At 50.8% G+C, this 17,737-nt stretch overlaps 1 protein-coding gene and 1 pseudogene across 1 annotated transcript; one reads left to right on the top strand and one right to left on the bottom strand.

Annotated features, from left to right (window-relative positions):
* The first annotated feature begins 1,470 nt into the window (after positions 1-1,470).
* LOC112807521 (Y-box-binding protein 1 pseudogene) lies at positions 1,471-3,001 on the top strand (annotated as a pseudogene).
* A 1,239-nt stretch (positions 3,002-4,240) lies between these two features.
* On the bottom strand, positions 4,241-17,567 carry PLAC9 (placenta associated 9). The gene is made up of 4 exons (XM_073878742.1): positions 17,373-17,567; positions 6,332-6,429; positions 4,862-4,985; positions 4,241-4,380 (listed from the first exon to the last, which is right to left on the bottom strand). The coding sequence occupies exons 1-4, from the start codon at positions 17,422-17,424 to the stop codon at positions 4,334-4,336; spliced, it is 321 nt and encodes a 106-aa protein (XP_073734843.1). The 5' UTR covers positions 17,425-17,567; the 3' UTR covers positions 4,241-4,333.
* Positions 17,568-17,737: the final 170 nt, after the last annotated feature.

The raw sequence follows: 17,737 nt of genomic DNA, 5'->3' as shown, positions 1-17,737 counted from the left end.
AACCTCTAGCCAGAGCAATTAGGCAAGAAAAGGAAAAAGCATCCAAATTGGAAATAAGTAAAACTTCCTGTTCACAGATGACATGATCTTATGTAGAAAATTATAAATCATATCTACACAAAAACTAGTAGAGCTAATAAATGAATTGGGCAGAGTTGCAGGATATAGGATACATGATCAAAATACAAAAAGCAGTTGTGTTTCTATATAGTAGCAGTGAACAATCTGAAAATGAAATTAAGATCCAATTTATAGGGTGCCTGGGTCCTCACTGGGTTAAGCGTCTGCCTTTGGTTCAGGTCATGATCTCAGGGTCCTGGGATCGAGCCCCACATCAGGTTCCCTGCTCAGTGGGGAGTCTGCTCCCCCTCCCCCCCCTTGCCCCTGCTTGTGCTCTCTTTCTCAAATAAATAAAATCTTTTTAAAAAGGTCCTATTTATAGTATCAAAAAGAACAACTATTTAAGGATAAATTTAAGTTGGTGTAAGACTTGTATACTGAAAGAAAATACAAAACATCCTGTGCTCGTGGATTAGAAGACTTAGTATTGTTGACATGGCATATAGTCTGTAAATTGATCTACAGACTCACTCTACTCCCTATAAAAATTCCAGCTACCTTTTTGCAGACTTGGACAAGCTGATTCTAAAATGCATATGGAATTGCAAGGGACTGGTCCCCAAATAGACAAAAAAAAGTGTTGGAAAAAGGGATCTCACACTTCTTAATTTCAAAACTTAAGCTACAATATAAGCTACAGTAATTCAAACACTGTGGTACTGGCATAAAGATAGACATATGGATGGGACAGAATTGAGAAACCTTAACATCTGTGCTTAATTGATTTTTGACAAAGGTGCCAGAACCATTTGATGGGGAAGGAATATTCTCTTCAACAAATAATGCAGGAACAACTGAATATGCACAAGCATAAGATTGAAGTTGGATCCCCACCTCACACCCTATACAAAAGGTAATTCAAAATAGATCAAAGAACTAAATGAAACAGCTAATGCTATAAAAATCTTAGAATGCTATAAAAATCTTAGAAGAAAACAGGAATAAATATTCATGACCTCGGATTTGGTAATGGATTCTTAGATATGACACCAAAAGCATAAGCAACAACAAAAAAATAGATAAATTGGACTTCATCAAAATTAAAACTTTTGTATTTCAAGGGACAAGAAAGTAAAAAGACAACCTACAGAATGGGAGAAAATATTTGTAAATCATATCTCTGATAAAAGCCTAGTATCCACAATACATATAGAACTCTTACCACTCAACAACAGAAAGACAACACAATTTTTAAAATGGGCAAAGGAGGGAGTTCGATCAGTAGCGGGAGCGGAGAGGGGACCCCAGAGAGCCCTGAGCAGCCCCGCCGCCACCGCCAGCCCAGTTACCATCACACCCCGGGAGGAGCCGCAGCTGCCGCCACCGGCCCCAGTCACCATCACCGCGACCATGAGCAGCGAGGCCGAGACCCCGCAGCCGCCCGCCGCCCCCGCCCTCAGCACTGCCGACACCTAGCCCGGCAGCACCCCAGCGGCCTCACATCGGCGGCGGCTGCCAGCGGGGACAAGAACGTCATCGCAACGAAGGTTTTGGGAACAGTAAAATGGTGCAATGTAAGAAACGGATATGGTTTCATCAACAGGAATGACACCAAGGAAGATGTATTTGTACACCAGACCTCCATAAAGAAGAGTAACCCCAGGAGGTACCTTCGCAGTGTAGAAGATGGAGACACTGTGGAGTTTGATGTTGAGGAGGAAAGGGTGCGGAGGCAGCAAATGTGACAGGCCCTGGTGGAGTTCCAGTGCAAGGCAGTAAACATGCAGCAGACCGTAACCAGTATAGACGCCATCCACGTCGCAGCGGTCCTCCCTCCACGCCATTCCCAGCAGAATTACCAGAACAGTGAGAGTGGGGAAAAGAACGAGGGATCGGAAAGTGCTCCCGAGGGCCAGGCCCAACAGCGCCGGCCCTACCGCGGGCGACGGCTCCCACCTTACTACACGCGGAGACCCTCTGGGCGTCGACCGCAGTATTCCAACCCTCCTGTGCAGGGAGAAGGGATGGAGGGTGCTGACAACCAGGGTGCAGGAGAGCAACGTAGACCAGTGAGACAGAATAGGTATCGGGCTTATAGACCACGATTCCGCAGGGGCCTCCTCGCCAAAGACAGCCTAGAGAGGGTGGCAATGCGGAAGATAAGGAAAATCAAGGAGACGAGACCCAAGGTCAGCAGCCACCTCAACGTTGGTACGGCCGCGACTTCAATTACCCACGCAGACGCCCGGAAAACCCTCAACCACAAAGCTGGCAAAGAGACAAAAGCAGTCGATCCACCAGCTGAGAATTCATCCGCTCCGGAGGCTGAGCAGGGCGGGGCTGAGCAAACGCCGGCTTACCACCTCTACCAGCATCCGGTTTAGTCATCCACCGCGAAGAAATGAAGATGAAATTCCAGCAGTAAGAAATGAACAGAAGACTGGAGCTGAAGACCTTAAGTGCTTGCTTTTTGCCCATTGACCAGATAAATAGAACTATCTGCATTATCTACGCAGCATGGGGTTTTTATTATTTTTACCTAAAGACGTCTCTTTTTGGTAATGACAAACGTGTTTTAAAAAAAAACAAACCCGGTCTTTCTCAATACACCTTTAAAGGTTTTTAAATTGTTTCATATCTGGTCAAGTTGAGATATTTAAGAACCTCATTTTTAATTTGTAATAAGTTTACAACTTGATTTTTTCAAAAAAAACAAACGGCAAGCACCCGTTAATAAAGGTCTTGAATAATTGTAAAAAAAAAAAAAAATGGGCAAAAGAGGGACGCCTGGGTGACTCAGTCGGTTAAGCGTCTGCTGTTGGCTCAGGTCATGATCCTAGAGTTCTGGGATCGAGTCCCGCATCGGGCTCCCTTCTCAGTAGGAAGCCTGCTTCTTCCTCTCCCCTTCCTCCTGCTCATGCTCTCTCTCTCTCTCTCTCTCTGACAAATAAAATGTTAAAAAAAAAAAAAATGGGCAAAGGACTTGAATAGACATTTCTCCAAAAAAGACAAATGGCCAAGAAACACAAGATGCTCATCATCATTAGGCAAATGCAACTTAAAACCACAATGAGTTACCACTTCACACTTAGTGTGATGGCTATAATCAGAAAGACAGACGGTGAAGATGTGGGAAAACTGAAACCCTTATGTACACAGTGTTAGCGGGAGTGTAAAATGGTATAGCCACTGTGCAAAAACAGTTTGGTGGTTCTTTAGAAACTTAAACATAGAATCACTATTTGACTCAGCAATTCCATCCCTAGTTACAGACCCAAGAGAAATGAAAACATGTCTACACAAAAACTTGTACATAAATATTCATAGCATTCATAGCATTATTCATAATAGCCAGAAAGTGCAAACAGTCCAAATGTCCATCAGTTGATGTGTGAGTAAAATGTGGCATATCCATCCAATGGAATATTACTCAGCTCTAAAAGGGAGTGAAGTACTTACTGATACAGGCTACAATATGAATGAAACCTGAAAACATTGTGCTCAGTGGGAAAAAAATTTGACCACAAAGGCTACGTATTGAATGATTCCATTTATATGAAATGTCCAGAATAGGCGAGTCCATAGAGATAGAAATATTAGTGGTTTCCAAGGGGTGGTGGGAGGGGAATGGGAAGTGACTGCTCATAGGTACAGGGTTTTTTGGGGGGTGATGTAAATGTTCTGGAATTAGCGTACAACTATGTGAAGCCGCTGAATTTGTGCAGTTTAAAATGAGTAACATTTTGGAATTTATGTTGTGTGAATTTTACCTCAATGGAAAACTTTTAAAAACTGCACACAAATTTGCACACATATCCCCTGGGGATCTCACCGAAATGTAGATTCTGATGCGGGATCTCTGGGTTGGGCCCCAAATTCTGTATTTCTGCCAGGCTCCCAGGTGACGCCACTGCTGCTTGTCTGTGGCCACATTTTGAGTGGGGAGGCTACTCTGAGGGCCCTTGCGCTGTGTCACCTTACCTGGGCCTCAGGTGCCTCAGCTCTGAGCCCACTCCCGCCCTGTCTGCCCCCATAAATAGGGAGGGCAGCCCCACAGGCCACCTGAGGTCTCCCCGTCTGCGCCCCTAGGAGGATGTGGGCCTCAGGGCCTGGGAGTAGATGGAGAAGGGGCTGTGGCTATAGGGGTCACTGCCAGCAGACACGGGGCGGGGGTGGCGGGGGCAGGGGAGCAGCTTTTATTTTGCACCAAGCTGAGGAAGGCAGGCCCGGAGGCACGGCTGTGTTCTCGGAGGAGAGCTGTCCCACACGTGGGTCACTTCCAGGTGCTGGGCAGCTCAGGCTCTGGTGCTCCAAAGCGATCTGAAAGAGAAGGGGTTAGCTCTTTCAGATCGCTGAGTGCTGCAGGCCCCTCTCCGAGCCCCGGAACTCCTATGCCAGGGAACACAGGGCACAGGGAGGGCGCAGGGGACAACCCCCTCTGGCCCCATCAGAGGGCTCTGTGGTGACGCAGGACGGGTTCCCTGCATGGGACCCGAGAGGAGCCCCGGAGCCCTGAGGCGGGCACATGGCCAGCGGAGGAGGCGGCGGCTCTGCGTCCAGGGCTGTGCTAGGCGGGGCCCAAGGGAACTGCACCAGCCCTTCCAGAAGCTCTGGGATGCCGGGCTGCAGCGCCCCTAGTTGGGGGTTGGGGCACAGAACTCGCGGGGTGAGCTGGGGGATGCCTCCCCGCCCGGGCCCAGGAGGAGCCGAGGCCTCTCCCAGCTTGTCCAGGCCACACCCGTGCGGTGGTGGGCAGCCACCCCCAGCCCGAGCTGTCCCCTCTGCTGCGCGAGCCGCTCACCGTCTCCGAGGAGGTCGGGGGCGGGGCCCAAGGGCCCCGGGGGAAGGTTCCGGGCCAGTTCCTCCAGCTGACCCAGCAAGCCTTTCACTTCGGCTTCCAGGTGCTCCACTGTCTTCTCCACCGTCTAGAACAAGAGAGATGGGAGCGGGGCGTGGGCGGAGCAAGGGACAGAGGGAGTAGGGCACGAGAGCGGTGCCAAGTCTTGCTTCATCAGCCACATCCTCAGGGACACCTGGCAGCCCAGTGGGCGCAGCAGGGAGAGAACTGAGTGCCAGTTCTGAATTTGTGCGGCCTCTCAGGTCCCCAGATGACAGAATCTCAGAGCTTCGCTCTCTAAGGCCGCTCCTGGCTCTGGCACGAAGCGATGCACTCCCTCAGTCACACAGTCCGGCGCGGAGCAACGCTGGGATTCCTTTTTCCCTTTCCGGAATTCAGTGGGAGCTCACATTCTTTTTGCCGCCCCGCCCCCTGGTGGCCACTCTGCCAAGTGACAGGTTTGGGATTTTGAAACGTTCTTCAGTCCGCGTTCCTAACTTCTTCCTGAATCAACCCCTTTAGCAGTCTGGTGAAGCCTACAGACCCCCTCTCAGAAACACATTTTAACTGAAAAAATAAAGCATATAGGGTTTCCACGGACCCCAACCGCGTTAAAACCTTATTCAAGTATAAATATTAAATCTTTGATGTAAAAATGTATGTATTTATTAACTCATTAAATAACATCTAACATCAGGTCTAACAACTACTGTAATTTTGACATGCTGATTAGGATGAATGATATGTTGATATATTCACAACAACTATAAAATGGGATGAAATCTGATTTCTATTGAGAACAAAGTCACAGTACTGGTAATACTACAATGGTTTGGGGGCACCTGGGTGGCTCAGTCGGTTAAGCGGCTGCCTTCGGCTCGGGTCGTGATCCCAGGGTCCTGGGATCGAGCCCCATGTCCGGCTCCCTGCTCAGCAGAAAGCCTGCTTCTCCCTCTCCCTCTGCCTGCCACTCTGCCTACTTGTGCTCTCTCTCTATCTCTCTGTCAAGTAAATAAATAAAATCTTTAAAAAAAAAATACTACAATGGTTTGTTGTCTACTTACAATGAATGGGAATGCTACATTTCAGTTAAAGGTTTGTGAAAGTAAAGTGTAAATCTTTATATACCCCAGTGTTACAAACCATGGCTGTGTAACAAAACACAGTGACTGAATGTCCACCGTTTCGGTGTGTAATGACGTGGAGATCTCTAGCTGGAGGGAAGCAAGGCCCCTGCGGAGGCAGAGCCTGTTGAGGGCTGGTGAGCCTAACAGCCCTGGTAGGGCAGGGAGATGTTTCACATGGTGGCCAGGGAGCCGGATTGGTCTGGATTTCCCCCCCATTTTCCAAAGCAAGCTTCTCCTGAGCCCTAGAAAGCTACCAGCCTGGCAGGTGGTCCTGAAACTGCGTGTCCTCCCAAGTCACCCTGATTACCTCCTCTATGACGTCTAAACGGTGGTGGACAGCCATGTGTCTGTCACACCCTGCGTTCCAGGCCGGGTCTCCACGGGAGGGCACAAAGGGCTCAGCAGCTGTGGGAAAACAAGCCTTGTCACCATTTCCTATAAACTAGAGACCCCTGCAAAGCACTGGGCTCCACGAGGTGGGTCCTGAAAACAGTCACAAAGAGAAGCAAAGGAAGGCTGAGTGTGGGTCAGGGCGTGAAGATGGGGCTGCCCCAGTCACTCACTTGTCTCTATGGCCCTGGTCACCTCCAGAGCCAGGTGGGCTTCTTCAAGGAGGTGCTGCCTGAACTCTGTAAGGTAAGGAAGGGGGGAAAGGTTCCCACCAGACAGAATGGCGTGTGCAAAGAGGGAAAGGCATAAAATGGCACGGTTCTGTGCCCAAACCCTCACGGGGGTTGGGGTGGCTGGAAAGTACAGGGTGGAGACGGGAGGAGAGTGAGCATGGGCACAAAGCCAGCTGCCCCAATAAACAAACCTTATTTGGGGTTTATTTCAACAGAAGAGTCACATGGTCATATACGAATTTCTTTACATACAGAGAACGGATTGGAGGGATTTGTCGGACATTGGATGAGTAGTTACCGTGTACCGCATAGTACGCTAAACACGTGTGTGAACTCAATCAACCTTTACAACACCCTATTTAAGATCCCCAGTTGATGCACAGAGGGGTGAAATGCTATGTCCAGCGTCACACAGCGAGTAAGTGGAAAGCCTGAGGTTCATCCTGTTCGGCTCTTGGTTCAACACTTTTCTCCCCAACGTTGGTTCCTCCTTGGTTCTTCTGGCACCAACCAGCCCTCACACCGGAAGTCTCAGGGCCCTGGTTCTGAGCTCAGGTTTCAGTGTTGGCGGCCCCGAGACGCCTATAGGGCATCAGAGTTGGCTGGAACCTTGGAGAACCCTGACACTCAGGAAGAAGGCTATTGCCCCCGAAACGAAGCGAAGCAAAGAGCTTCACTGAGGATGAGGCAGTCAGCGTGGGCTGAAGCAGCAGGGAAGTCTAGCAAGATAAGGATGGAAAGACAGAGCAACGAGAAAGTCATTGCTAAATCCCACCCCAGCATTGTTCGCGGAGTAGTGAAGGCAAAGCACAGTCTAGATGCGGTGGGACGAGGGAAAGAGAGGTCCAAAGGTAGAAACTGGGATCCTGGGAAGCTTCGCTCTGCAGGAAGGGAGATCAACTGGGTGGCTCAGTTGGTTAAGCGACTGCCTTCGGCTCAGGTCATGATCCTGGAGTTCCCGGGATCGAGTCCCGCATCGGGCTCCCTGCTGCTCAGCGGGGAGTCTGCTTCTCCCTCTGACCCTCCCCCCTCTTGTGCTCTCTCAAATAAATAAAATCTTTTTTAAAAAAAAAGAATGTTTCTTGTTGTTGTTTCTGTTCTTTGAAGAAACAACCACGCTGACAGCCGGAAGGACAGTAGAGCTGAGGAGAGGACAGGCTGGGGACCCAGCAGTGGGGGGCGGGGTGCGGAGGCAGCGCTCGAAGGAGGGGGTGAGGGGCAGAAGTGGTAAAGGCAGACCTCTCCTCAGAGGGCCAGGAAGTGGAGTGAGCTCTCGCCTGCTGGCCTCTCTTCACTCTGTGAAGGATGAGGGGAATCATCCGCGGGAAACGCACCTTGGCTTACTAAAGAGGAAGCTGGTTGTGAAGCTTTCAGGAATTCTGTGTGTGGGGCTATTAAACACAGCCGTGGAAATGGGAGGCATGGTGAGAGTATTTACATCATGGAAACCAGCTAATGACTTGTTTTTGTCTTCGTCTTTGTTTTTTCAAGCCACTTTATCGGCAGACCACTGGGGAGGGGCTCGAATACAGAGAGGGCTTCAAAAGGAGGTGAAGAGGGCGCCTGGGTGGCTCAGTCGGTTAAGCGACTGCCTTCGGCTCAGGTCATGATCCTGGAGTCCCGGGATCGAGTCCCGCGTCAGGCTCCCTGCTCGGCGGGGAGTCTGCTTCTCCCTCTGACCCTTCTCCCCTCTCATGTGCTCTCTCTCTCTCTCTATCTCATTCTCTCTCTCAAATAAATAAATAAAATCTTTAAAAAAAAAAAAAAGGAGGTGAAGAGAAGGAGGCCTGTGCAGAAGGACCCCACTCCAGGGGGAACGGGGAACGCTGGAAGCCAGTCCCCCAGCGAGCCGGGGGGTACAGAGGAGCCAGGGTAGGGGGCTGGCTGGAGCGGAAGCTGGGGGCTCACAGTGTGGGGGAGCAAAGGATTGAGGATTTGACCAGCATGGAGTTAAGGGGATGAGCTCTGGAGTCTAACTTGGATAAGGAAGGAAAGGGGACCAGTAAGAGGGCCAATAAACTGGGAGAAATGGAGGGGCTGACAGGACTGGCGGTCTTGGTAAGATGAAGGAGTAACAGAAGGAATGAATGGTGACAGACACTGCAGTTTCAGCTCCGAGAGGTGGAGCAGCTTCCTAGTGACAATATCAAGGTTATGGTCATGGATGTGGGCATCTGAGGCGGAGTGGGGGCAAGAATTATTGCACTTGATCTATCTAGGTGCAAAACTGTTGTAACTCTAAGACCCTGGTGTGGGCTGGGTTGCCCAAGGGGCCATACAGAATTGCCCAGAAGGCTGGCAGATCTTGAGGTAAGGACGGAGATGGCAAGCCATTTTGCTGGTGATGAACGCGTAACTCTGGGAGGCTGAATGACCTGCCCAAGGTCACATGGTCAGCAAATGACGGGACCCCAATCACCCTGGCCTCCTCTTGACCCCATCTCGGCAAGTTGGCCTTCCAGAGCTCCGCCAGAGCCCCCCATCACAATCCTGAGATGTTCCCGTTCCAACTCTATCTGGATCCCAACTCCTTGGTGTGGGAATGAGGACCAAGAGCAGAGACAAAACTTCCTTCCACTATGAGCATCTTTTATGGAGATCAATTTGTTTCTATATTCTCCTTTTCATTATTTCCCTCCACTTAACTTCGAAAAGCCTCTTCAAAAGACAATGGTCTTGTTAACTTTGGGGAGGGGGCAGACATGACAGTGGTACTTCGGTTATTTTTTTCATCTATGTGTGGCTGGAGTGAGTACTGGTTGTTTTTAAAAGGGAGTCTTTTAGAGCTCCATACTGAAATACCTAGAGATGAAATGCTAGGATGTCTTGGGTTCACATCAAAGTAATCCCGGGGGTGGGAGGAGACATGGGTAGCCAAACAAGACTAGCCAAGATTGATAATTGTTGAAACTGAGTGATGGGGACATGGGAGTTCATTCCACTCCTCTCTCTACTCTTGGATATATGATTTGCAATGTTCCATAATAAAAGCCAGTTGTCTGATGGGGTTGTTAGCAAAAAGCAGAAGCCATCGTGGGCTGCATGTGTGGATGGGAAATGTTCAGGATGGGGGGGGGCCTGGGCTAGCCTGAGGGACCCCACCTGGAGGGTTGTGCTCTGTTCTGGGCCTTTGAGAGGCAGAAGCAGGGCTAGAGGCAGCTGTGGTGAAGGGACTCAGAAGCTTGACTCGTTTGTCTCAGCTGAAAGAACCGGGGAGCCCAGGCGAGAGAGGAAGGACTCCCTGGGGGCAAGAAGAGCTGCTCTCACCCACAGGGAGGGCTGTCCGTGAAAAGGGGGTCTACCCAGTGGGGGCGTGGGTCCACAGATACCCCTCCAGCCCCGGCTCTCCCCGGAGCCACGCCTGCCTCTCCCAGACCCAGCTCGGGCGGGGAGGAAGCAGTCTGACCTGGCTGGCCAAGTGTGAGGATCTGCCAGCCCTCTAAGTCATGAACAACATGAGTCTACTCCCCTCCGCAGCCCTAAAACATCCTGTTTTCTACATGTCTGCAATGAGGTCTAACTTGGCTCCAAAACCCCTCCAGGGAAAAAGGATTGGCTGAGGTTGCTCTCCGCATCGCACAGCACGAATCCCTCACATCTGGACAGGACTGCGTCCTGGGCGCCGCGGCACCAGTGTCCGTGAGCTCATCCGAGGGAGAAAGCCGGGGCGGTTTCTCACTCCGGACCCGCACTGCTGCTCCCTCCGCCAGCCGGGCCCTCACCCCTGCACTGACCTCTCCGCGCAAGGGCCGGAAACACCCAGGAGACCCCTGTTCTCGCCCTGCTCGGCCACGAATCGCCGTGGGCCTGTGGGAAACTTTCCTCTCCTCGCTGAGCCTCTGCCGCCCCCTTGCTAACACGGGGTGGGGAGGCCTGAGGCACTGTCCCCCCCCACCACCCCGGTGCAGTCCATGCGGGATGCCGCTCTGTCTTGCTGAGGGGCCTCATAAATTTGCTACAAGGACAGAGCTGGTGTGAGTCAAGGACAAGTTGCTTCTTGGACCAGAAGCTCTCGCAAAGCAGGAGCTGGCTGTCTTGCTTGTCTTTGAGCTCCTCTGTGGGAAGGGGCTCAGGGTGATGCCTGCTTCACAGGGTTGTTGGGGTGCTCACGAGTGGGGAAGGCTGCAGGGTGGCCGTGAGCGTGCTCGAGGAGCCAAGGCTGTGGTTCTCCATGTTCCCTTCCTTCCTGTGCTCCCGCCCTGCCCCGGCCAGTTGGGAAATGGACCTTCTTGGAGGCCGGGTTGTTTTCCCTGGCCCGGCTCCCACTCAGGGCCTATGTGCACCCTGGATGGCGGCCATGGGTGGAACACAGTGCTCTGGTGAGAGCAGCCTGCGGTGGAGGCCAGAGGCCCCGCGGAGGTGCTGGGCTCACTTCTCCAGTTAAAGAGACATTTCCACTGGGTCCCCATCCTCTGAGGCGGGAAGTATGGCCTCTCCCACCTAAAGGCATAGGAGACCTTTTGTATCTGGGACTTAAAACACTAAGAAAGCACGTACAAGTGATTTCTGTGATGACCCGTAATTTCTCAGAGGCAACCCTGAAAATTGCCGTGCCTTCTGAATCATCAAAGACACACTCCGCTTTGACCAGTGATGTTTGTCACTTAGGGGTTAACTGTATTTGACCACATTCAATATAACGGAATAATAAAATTTACCACATACAATATTTGTATTAAAATTTGTGATTCATTTAAAACCATCAGTGGTTTTTAAACTTTTTTTTTTAAAGCAGAATACTATTTTCAAACAATTACATGAAGAGTTCCAATAATGTGGAACTGCTCTGCTAAACCAAGAGAGAGAACCTCGAGCCCCTCAAGAAAGAGCTCAGATTCTGAAGCACGTCTTGGTTTTATTTTGGGAGAGACACGTCCTCCTATCCTCCTTGGACCTGAGTCTTGCTGATCACTCTGAGAGCACATCAATGTCATTCCAGTACATTCAGTATCTGATTGTGGCAGGTGAGCTGGGCTACTATCACAAAGGGCCCCCTCAACTTTGCACGTGTTTATTTTTTTTCTCATGTACGAGTTCAGAGGTAGATTGCAAAAGCCCACAAGGTGGAGGAGGTCTAAGAAGCCATCCAGAATGAACCTCTCTCAGTGTGCCATGAAAAGCACACAAAGCTGGGTGTTAGAGATGCAGTCCCACCTCAGGGCTTACTGATGGTGCTCTTTGCCCCTCCAGCAGAGAGTGAGGGATCTGCCCCACCGGTCAACTTTGCAGGATTGCTGTGTTTGCTACTTTGCACGATTCAAGGGAATCATGCACTTGAAGATGCCTCAGAATGGCCAAGTGATGTGCAAATGCTCTATAGGGCATCCACCAGGGGAGCTGAAGATGGAGCAAGGAGGAGATTGCTCCCCAGGGCTCCCCCTCTCCACATGGAGCCAATTCTCTGATGGATCACTTCAACCAGTTCTCAGGATGAGAGGCATCTATTCTAAGAATAAACTTCTACAAGGGCCCAAGGGATGTTTGGGAGGAACTTCTCCAACAAGGACACAGAGGGCTCAGTGCTGACCCGGCTCTCTGTGCTCTCTTAGAAGCCAGTCCCACTCACTGGACTCTGTTTCTTCACCTTTACAACAGGCATAACCATACTTTATATTGGAAGTTACTATGGATTAGTGATCGCTCATGATGCACCAAGCTTACTGCTGAGTACTTGTATACATTATCTCATTTGATTCTATTAAGAGCTCAGTACTCTTACCTCCCTTTTTTACAGATTAGAAAACCAAAGATCAAAGAGATTGAATAACATGCCCAAGATTACACAGCTACCAGGCCGTAGGGATGGGATTTGAATCCTACCTGCCCGACACGGTCTATACTGTGCACTAGCTGTGATGTGACCCTTTGTAAGTTAAGGGCCTCCTATCTTGGGGTCTCAGCTGCCTCCTGTGTAAGAGGGAGAAACTTAGCATGTCTGACTCCATATTGCTTCTATTTCCCTTGCCACTGTGACCTATAGCTTAGAAACTTCAGCTTTGCCCTGCACATAGGCATGTTAATGATTAAAGGAATTTTGTTTACAACCAAGATTTACAAAAACTGCTTTCTTACCCGAAACCTACCTCACTGGAGGAGGCAGAGAAGTACGTACAGAGTTGACTATGCTATGTTTAAGATTTAAAGGAACGATGTGACCAAATTCCTACAGGCAAAGATCAACTGACCAAGGGCAAAGAAGTTACATGACCTTTTCCTTTTTTTAAAAAGACTTTTTTGGGCGCCTGGGTGGCTCAGTTGGTTAAGTGACTGCCTTCGGCTCAGGTCATGATCCCAGAGTCGCAGGATCGAGTCCCACATCGGGCTCCCTGCTCAGCAGGGAGTCTGCTTCTCCCTCTGACCTTCTTCCCTCTCGTGCTCTCTATCTCTCATTCTCTCTCTCTCAAATAAATAAATAAAATCTTAAAAAAAATATAAATAAATAAATAAATAAAAAGACTTATTTATTTATATTAGACCGAGAGAGAGTGGGGGTGGCGGGGCAGAGGGAGAGAGAGAATCTCAAGCAGACTCCCGAGTGCAGAGCTCGACACGGGGCTCGATCCCAGGACCCTGGGATCACCACCTGAGCCGAAATCAAGAGTCGGACGCTTAACTGACTGAGCCACCCAGATGCCTCAACAGGACCTTTTTCAATGCAAACATCAGTCATTTTTTGACTCCAATCCCCTCCCACTTCCCCCCTCTTCCTAACATAAAAGAAACTCAACTCTCATCCTCAGACAGGTTGTTCTCTGGGACAACAGTCCACCATCTCTTCATTTTGCTGGCTTTCCAAATAAAGTCACTTTCCTACCCCAACTTCTTGCCTCTTAACTTACTGGCCTATCATTCGGCGAGCAAACAAACTTGGACACAGTTACAAAATGAGGGGTTGGACAGGAAATGGGGCCAAGGGGATCTGTTCACATGACATCTTTGCAGCTGTCTTGGGGCCCCCCAAGAGCCCAAATGTGTGCCTTGGATCAAACTGTCTTTAAGTGGTTCACTCCCACAATATCCATTTGGGTAAAAAGAATGCCATGACCCTCACAACAGTCCTTCAGCATCTTCCTGTTTCACTCAAAGCAGAAAGCAGAATCCCCATGGAGGACAGATGGCCATGGGGACTTGGTAGGCAGTGAGAGCACACCCAAAGGGCCCCAAGGCATGGGTGACAATTGGTAAAAGGACCAGGCTCTAGGACTTTAGATCCCTCTGACAGGAAAACAGGAAAGGAACTCAGCAGAAACCTTAACTTTTTTAAAAAGGGCTCTATAAGTATCACAGTTTGCTTCCATCAATACATAAAGAGTTTTTACAGACGAACACAGTACCACAATTGAGAAGTCTAAGACAATTCACAAGAATTTGTAGAAATGACCTATATGCGTTTAAAGAAAAAGCCCAACCTCAGTAGTAATCAAAGCAACAAATCATCTTAACAGGGCACCTGGGTGGCTCAGTTGGTTGAGCGACTGCCTTTGGCTCAGGTCATGATCCCGGAGTCCCAGGATCGAGTCCCACATCGGGCTCCCTGCTCAGCGAGGAGCCTGCTTCTCCCTCTGGCCCTCCCCCCTCTCATGTGCTCTCTCTCTCTCACTCTCTCAAAATAAATAAATACATCTTTAAAAAAAACATCTTAACATATTCTTGCATAACAGCAGATGTTTCTAGATCTAACTACCAGTTTATAGACAATACGGGGGAGAGAAGAACATTTAGAAGACTCCTGGTAGATACAGTCAGCTGAAATCTAACATGGAGAACTTTATAGAACAAACAGCCCAGTTGCTTCCACAAATACATTTTAAAGAAAAGAGGGGGAAGAGAACTTACATATTAAAAGAAATGTAACTGAAATATCAGCCAAAAGCAATGTGTGTACCTTATTTGGATAAAACAAAGCCAAATGTAACAACATGACATAATTAGGGACATTTAAACACTGATTGGATATTTGATGATATTAAGAAATTATCGTCCAGGGGCGCCTGGGTGGCTCAGTCAGTTGGGCGTCTGACTCTTTAATTTCTGTTCAGGTCGTGGTCTTGGGGTCGCAGGATCAAACCCTGCATCAGGTTCTGTGCTCAGTGGTGAGTCTGCTTGAGATTTTCTCCCTCTCCCTCTGTCCCTCCCCCTGCTGTCTCTCAAATAAATAAATAAATAAATAAATAAATAAATAAATAAATCTTTTAAAAAAGAAACTATCGTCCATTTTTTAGGGTGTGATAATGGTATGGCGGTTATGTTTATTAAAAGATTATTTATCTTTGGGGCACCTGGCTGACTCATTTGGGAGAGCATGTGACTCTTGATCTTGGGGTCATGAGTTCGAGCCCCACAGTGGATATACACATTACTTAAATAAATAAAACTTAAACGATTACTTATCTTTTAGAGATACTTAAGGAAATGTTTATGGATGAAAATATATGATGCCTGGAATTTCCTTTAAGATTATTGGAGGGAGGAGAGAGAATGCAGGTGACAAAGGAAACAAGACCGGCCACGAACCAGTATCGCTGAAGCGGGGCGGGAGGTACATGGGGGTTCACCATGCTGTTCTGTCTTTACATCTGAGAGATTTCATAATCAAAAGTTAAGAAAAACAGGGGCGCCTGGGTGGCTCAGTTGGTTAAGCGACTGCCTTCGGCTCAGGTCATGATCCTGGAGTCCCGGGATCGAGTCCCGCATCGGGCTCCCTGCTCAGCAGGAAGTCTGCTTCTCCCTCTGACCCTTTCCCCTCTCATGCTCTCTCTCTACCTCATTCTCTCTCTCAAATAAATAAATAAAATCTTAAAAAAAAAGTTAAGAAAAACAATGGTAAATTGTCTGAAGTCTGAAAGAGTCTACATAAAAATATGTGAACTCAGGGTGAGATTACATTAACTTTCTCCCTTTTAAAAAAGTCTGTAGCAAGGAGCGTGCATAATCAGAAAGGAAGTAATGTTTGAAAAGGGTTTTAAATTAAAGTGTATATACCAGTCACGACTAAAGCGGCCTCAGAAAGTGGGCGGCAGCCAACTCCTCCCTCTAGGGGAGCACAGACTGAGCTTTGTGCCCTCAACCCCTGGAGGTGGGGACTCAGGAAGGAGGGGCGGAGGGAGGAAGGGGGGAAAGTAGGGGGAAAGAAGGACCTGCCCTGTGGGTTCTGTGCTGAGCACAGTCCCAGCCACACCTCACACAGCCTGTGAGGAGGCAGTCGTTGGTCCTCCGTAATTAATTAATAGGTCGGGGAACTGAGGCTCAGAGGGATCACTGAAGCTGAGGGGATGAGAAGGGGAGAAAACCTGCTGAATTCCATGCTGGGGACTTCTTTCATTCAATTCCTGCAGCCAGCTCTCTGGAGTGGGTATCATTTTCCCCAGCTTACAGAGAAGGAAACAGCCTCCCAGAGGGAAGGCAACTCACCCAAGAAACTCAGCCAGGGGCTGCCCAGGATCGGCACTGGACTCCACCCTGCCCCTGGACCCTCACTCCCACAGCGGGCTGTGCCCTGAAAGGCCCTGGGCGGGAGGCTTCTGTCCTAGGGGCAGGGCACTTCACCTGTGTGATTCACATCCTCTGGCTCTGGGCTGATGGGTGAGCAGCCTGGCAGGGGCAAGGGCCCCCCTGAGGGAGTAGGAGGCCTGGATGCCTGGTGAGGCCTCTGGCTTGGCACCCCTGGGGAGACCTGAGCCTTCCCCTCACCTGTACTGCTGGGATGAGCACCAGCTCCCACTAGCTGAGGACTGCATGAGACTCTGGGTAAATGTGAGTGTGGCTTATAAACTGTGAAGTACCACATGATGTGCAGAGCCTCGGGGTGGTGCAGTGCGCATCTGTGTGCAAGAAGTCTCTCTGCAAAGCGCCTGGGTGGCTCAGTTGGTTAAGGACTGCCTTCGGCTCAGGTCATGATCCCAGGGTCCTGGGATGGAGTCCCGCATCAGGCTCCCCTTCCTTGGCGGGGAGCCTCCTTCTCCCTCTCCCTGCCACTCCCCCTGCCTGTGCTCTCTCTCTCTCTCTCTCTCTCTCTCTCTCTCTCTGTTAAATAAATAAATAAATAGATAGATAGATAGATAGATAGATAAATAAAGGCTCTCTGCAACTGCCCCATCTGAGCCTCACCTGAGAAGGGGCAGCACTAAGGCTGTTGTCAGGGGAGGGGAGAGGGGACGGTGCAAGGCAAGGCCCCCAACGGGTGGAGAACCAGAGGGCCTCTCCCTCCTGCATCCCAAGCTCCCCAACCCCCGCATCACCCAAGGCAGCTCAGGCCCTCAGGGAAGATCTCTGGAAGCAGGGAGACTGGCCTCCTCACCCAGGCCGCAGAGCCCTCCCGGCCAGCCAGAGGACAGGTGAAGCCGTGGCCTCTCTCCTGGGGTCGCCTGCCTGCCCGCTGGCCGTGCTGGTCCAGGCCTGGGTCATCGCCTGCCGGAACTCAGCTTCTAAGGCAGTGCCCGTAACCCCAGGCCTGGGGGCCTCTGCAGGCCCTCTGGAGGCAGCTGGCCCTGGGGTACTGGGGGGATGTGTGCCCACCCTGCAGACTTAACCTCCCTCCCTGCGATCCTTGCCTCCTCTCTCTCTCCTCGGGGCGTCGGGTATCTACACTCTTTCTCTACCTTTCGGTCGTTCTCACGTCTCTGTTCAACACCCCCCCCCCCCCCCGGCCCGTCGCCCTTTCTCCAGCTCTCTGCTCTCCCTCCGACTCGGTTCCACCCCCGGCCCGCCCGGCCCGGTCCCACTCACCGGCGGCGCGGAGCAGGGCGAGCCCGGCCAGCGCGCAGAGCAGGGGCCGCATGCTGCCGGCCGGCCGGCCGAGCGCAGCGCAGCGTCTGCCCCCGGGGCCCGCGCCGGCCCGCCCGCAGGAAATGCTCGCCGCCCGAGCCAAAATTCCTGGGCGGCTCCGGGCTCTCCGGCTCGCGCGATCCGCCCCCTCCGGAGACCCCGCGGGCGGAGGGGCCGGCGTGCCAGCCTGGGCGCCCCCCCAGCCGGGCCCCCAGCCCTCCCCGGGCGCCGGAGAGCGGGAGGGGGCGAGGCCTGGGCTCCGGGCCACCGCTCCCCTCGCCCCGGCGTTTAGGAGCCCATTTCACAGACCAGCACACTGAAGCGCC

The sequence above is a fragment of the Callorhinus ursinus genome, unplaced genomic scaffold (assembly GCF_003265705.2).
Source record: "Callorhinus ursinus isolate GAN/ISIS: 27379988/994484 unplaced genomic scaffold, GSC_fseal_2.0 scaffold31, whole genome shotgun sequence".
NCBI classification, from domain to species: domain Eukaryota; kingdom Metazoa; phylum Chordata; class Mammalia; order Carnivora; family Otariidae; genus Callorhinus; species Callorhinus ursinus.
This window is presented reverse-complemented; position numbering and strand designations above follow the sequence as displayed.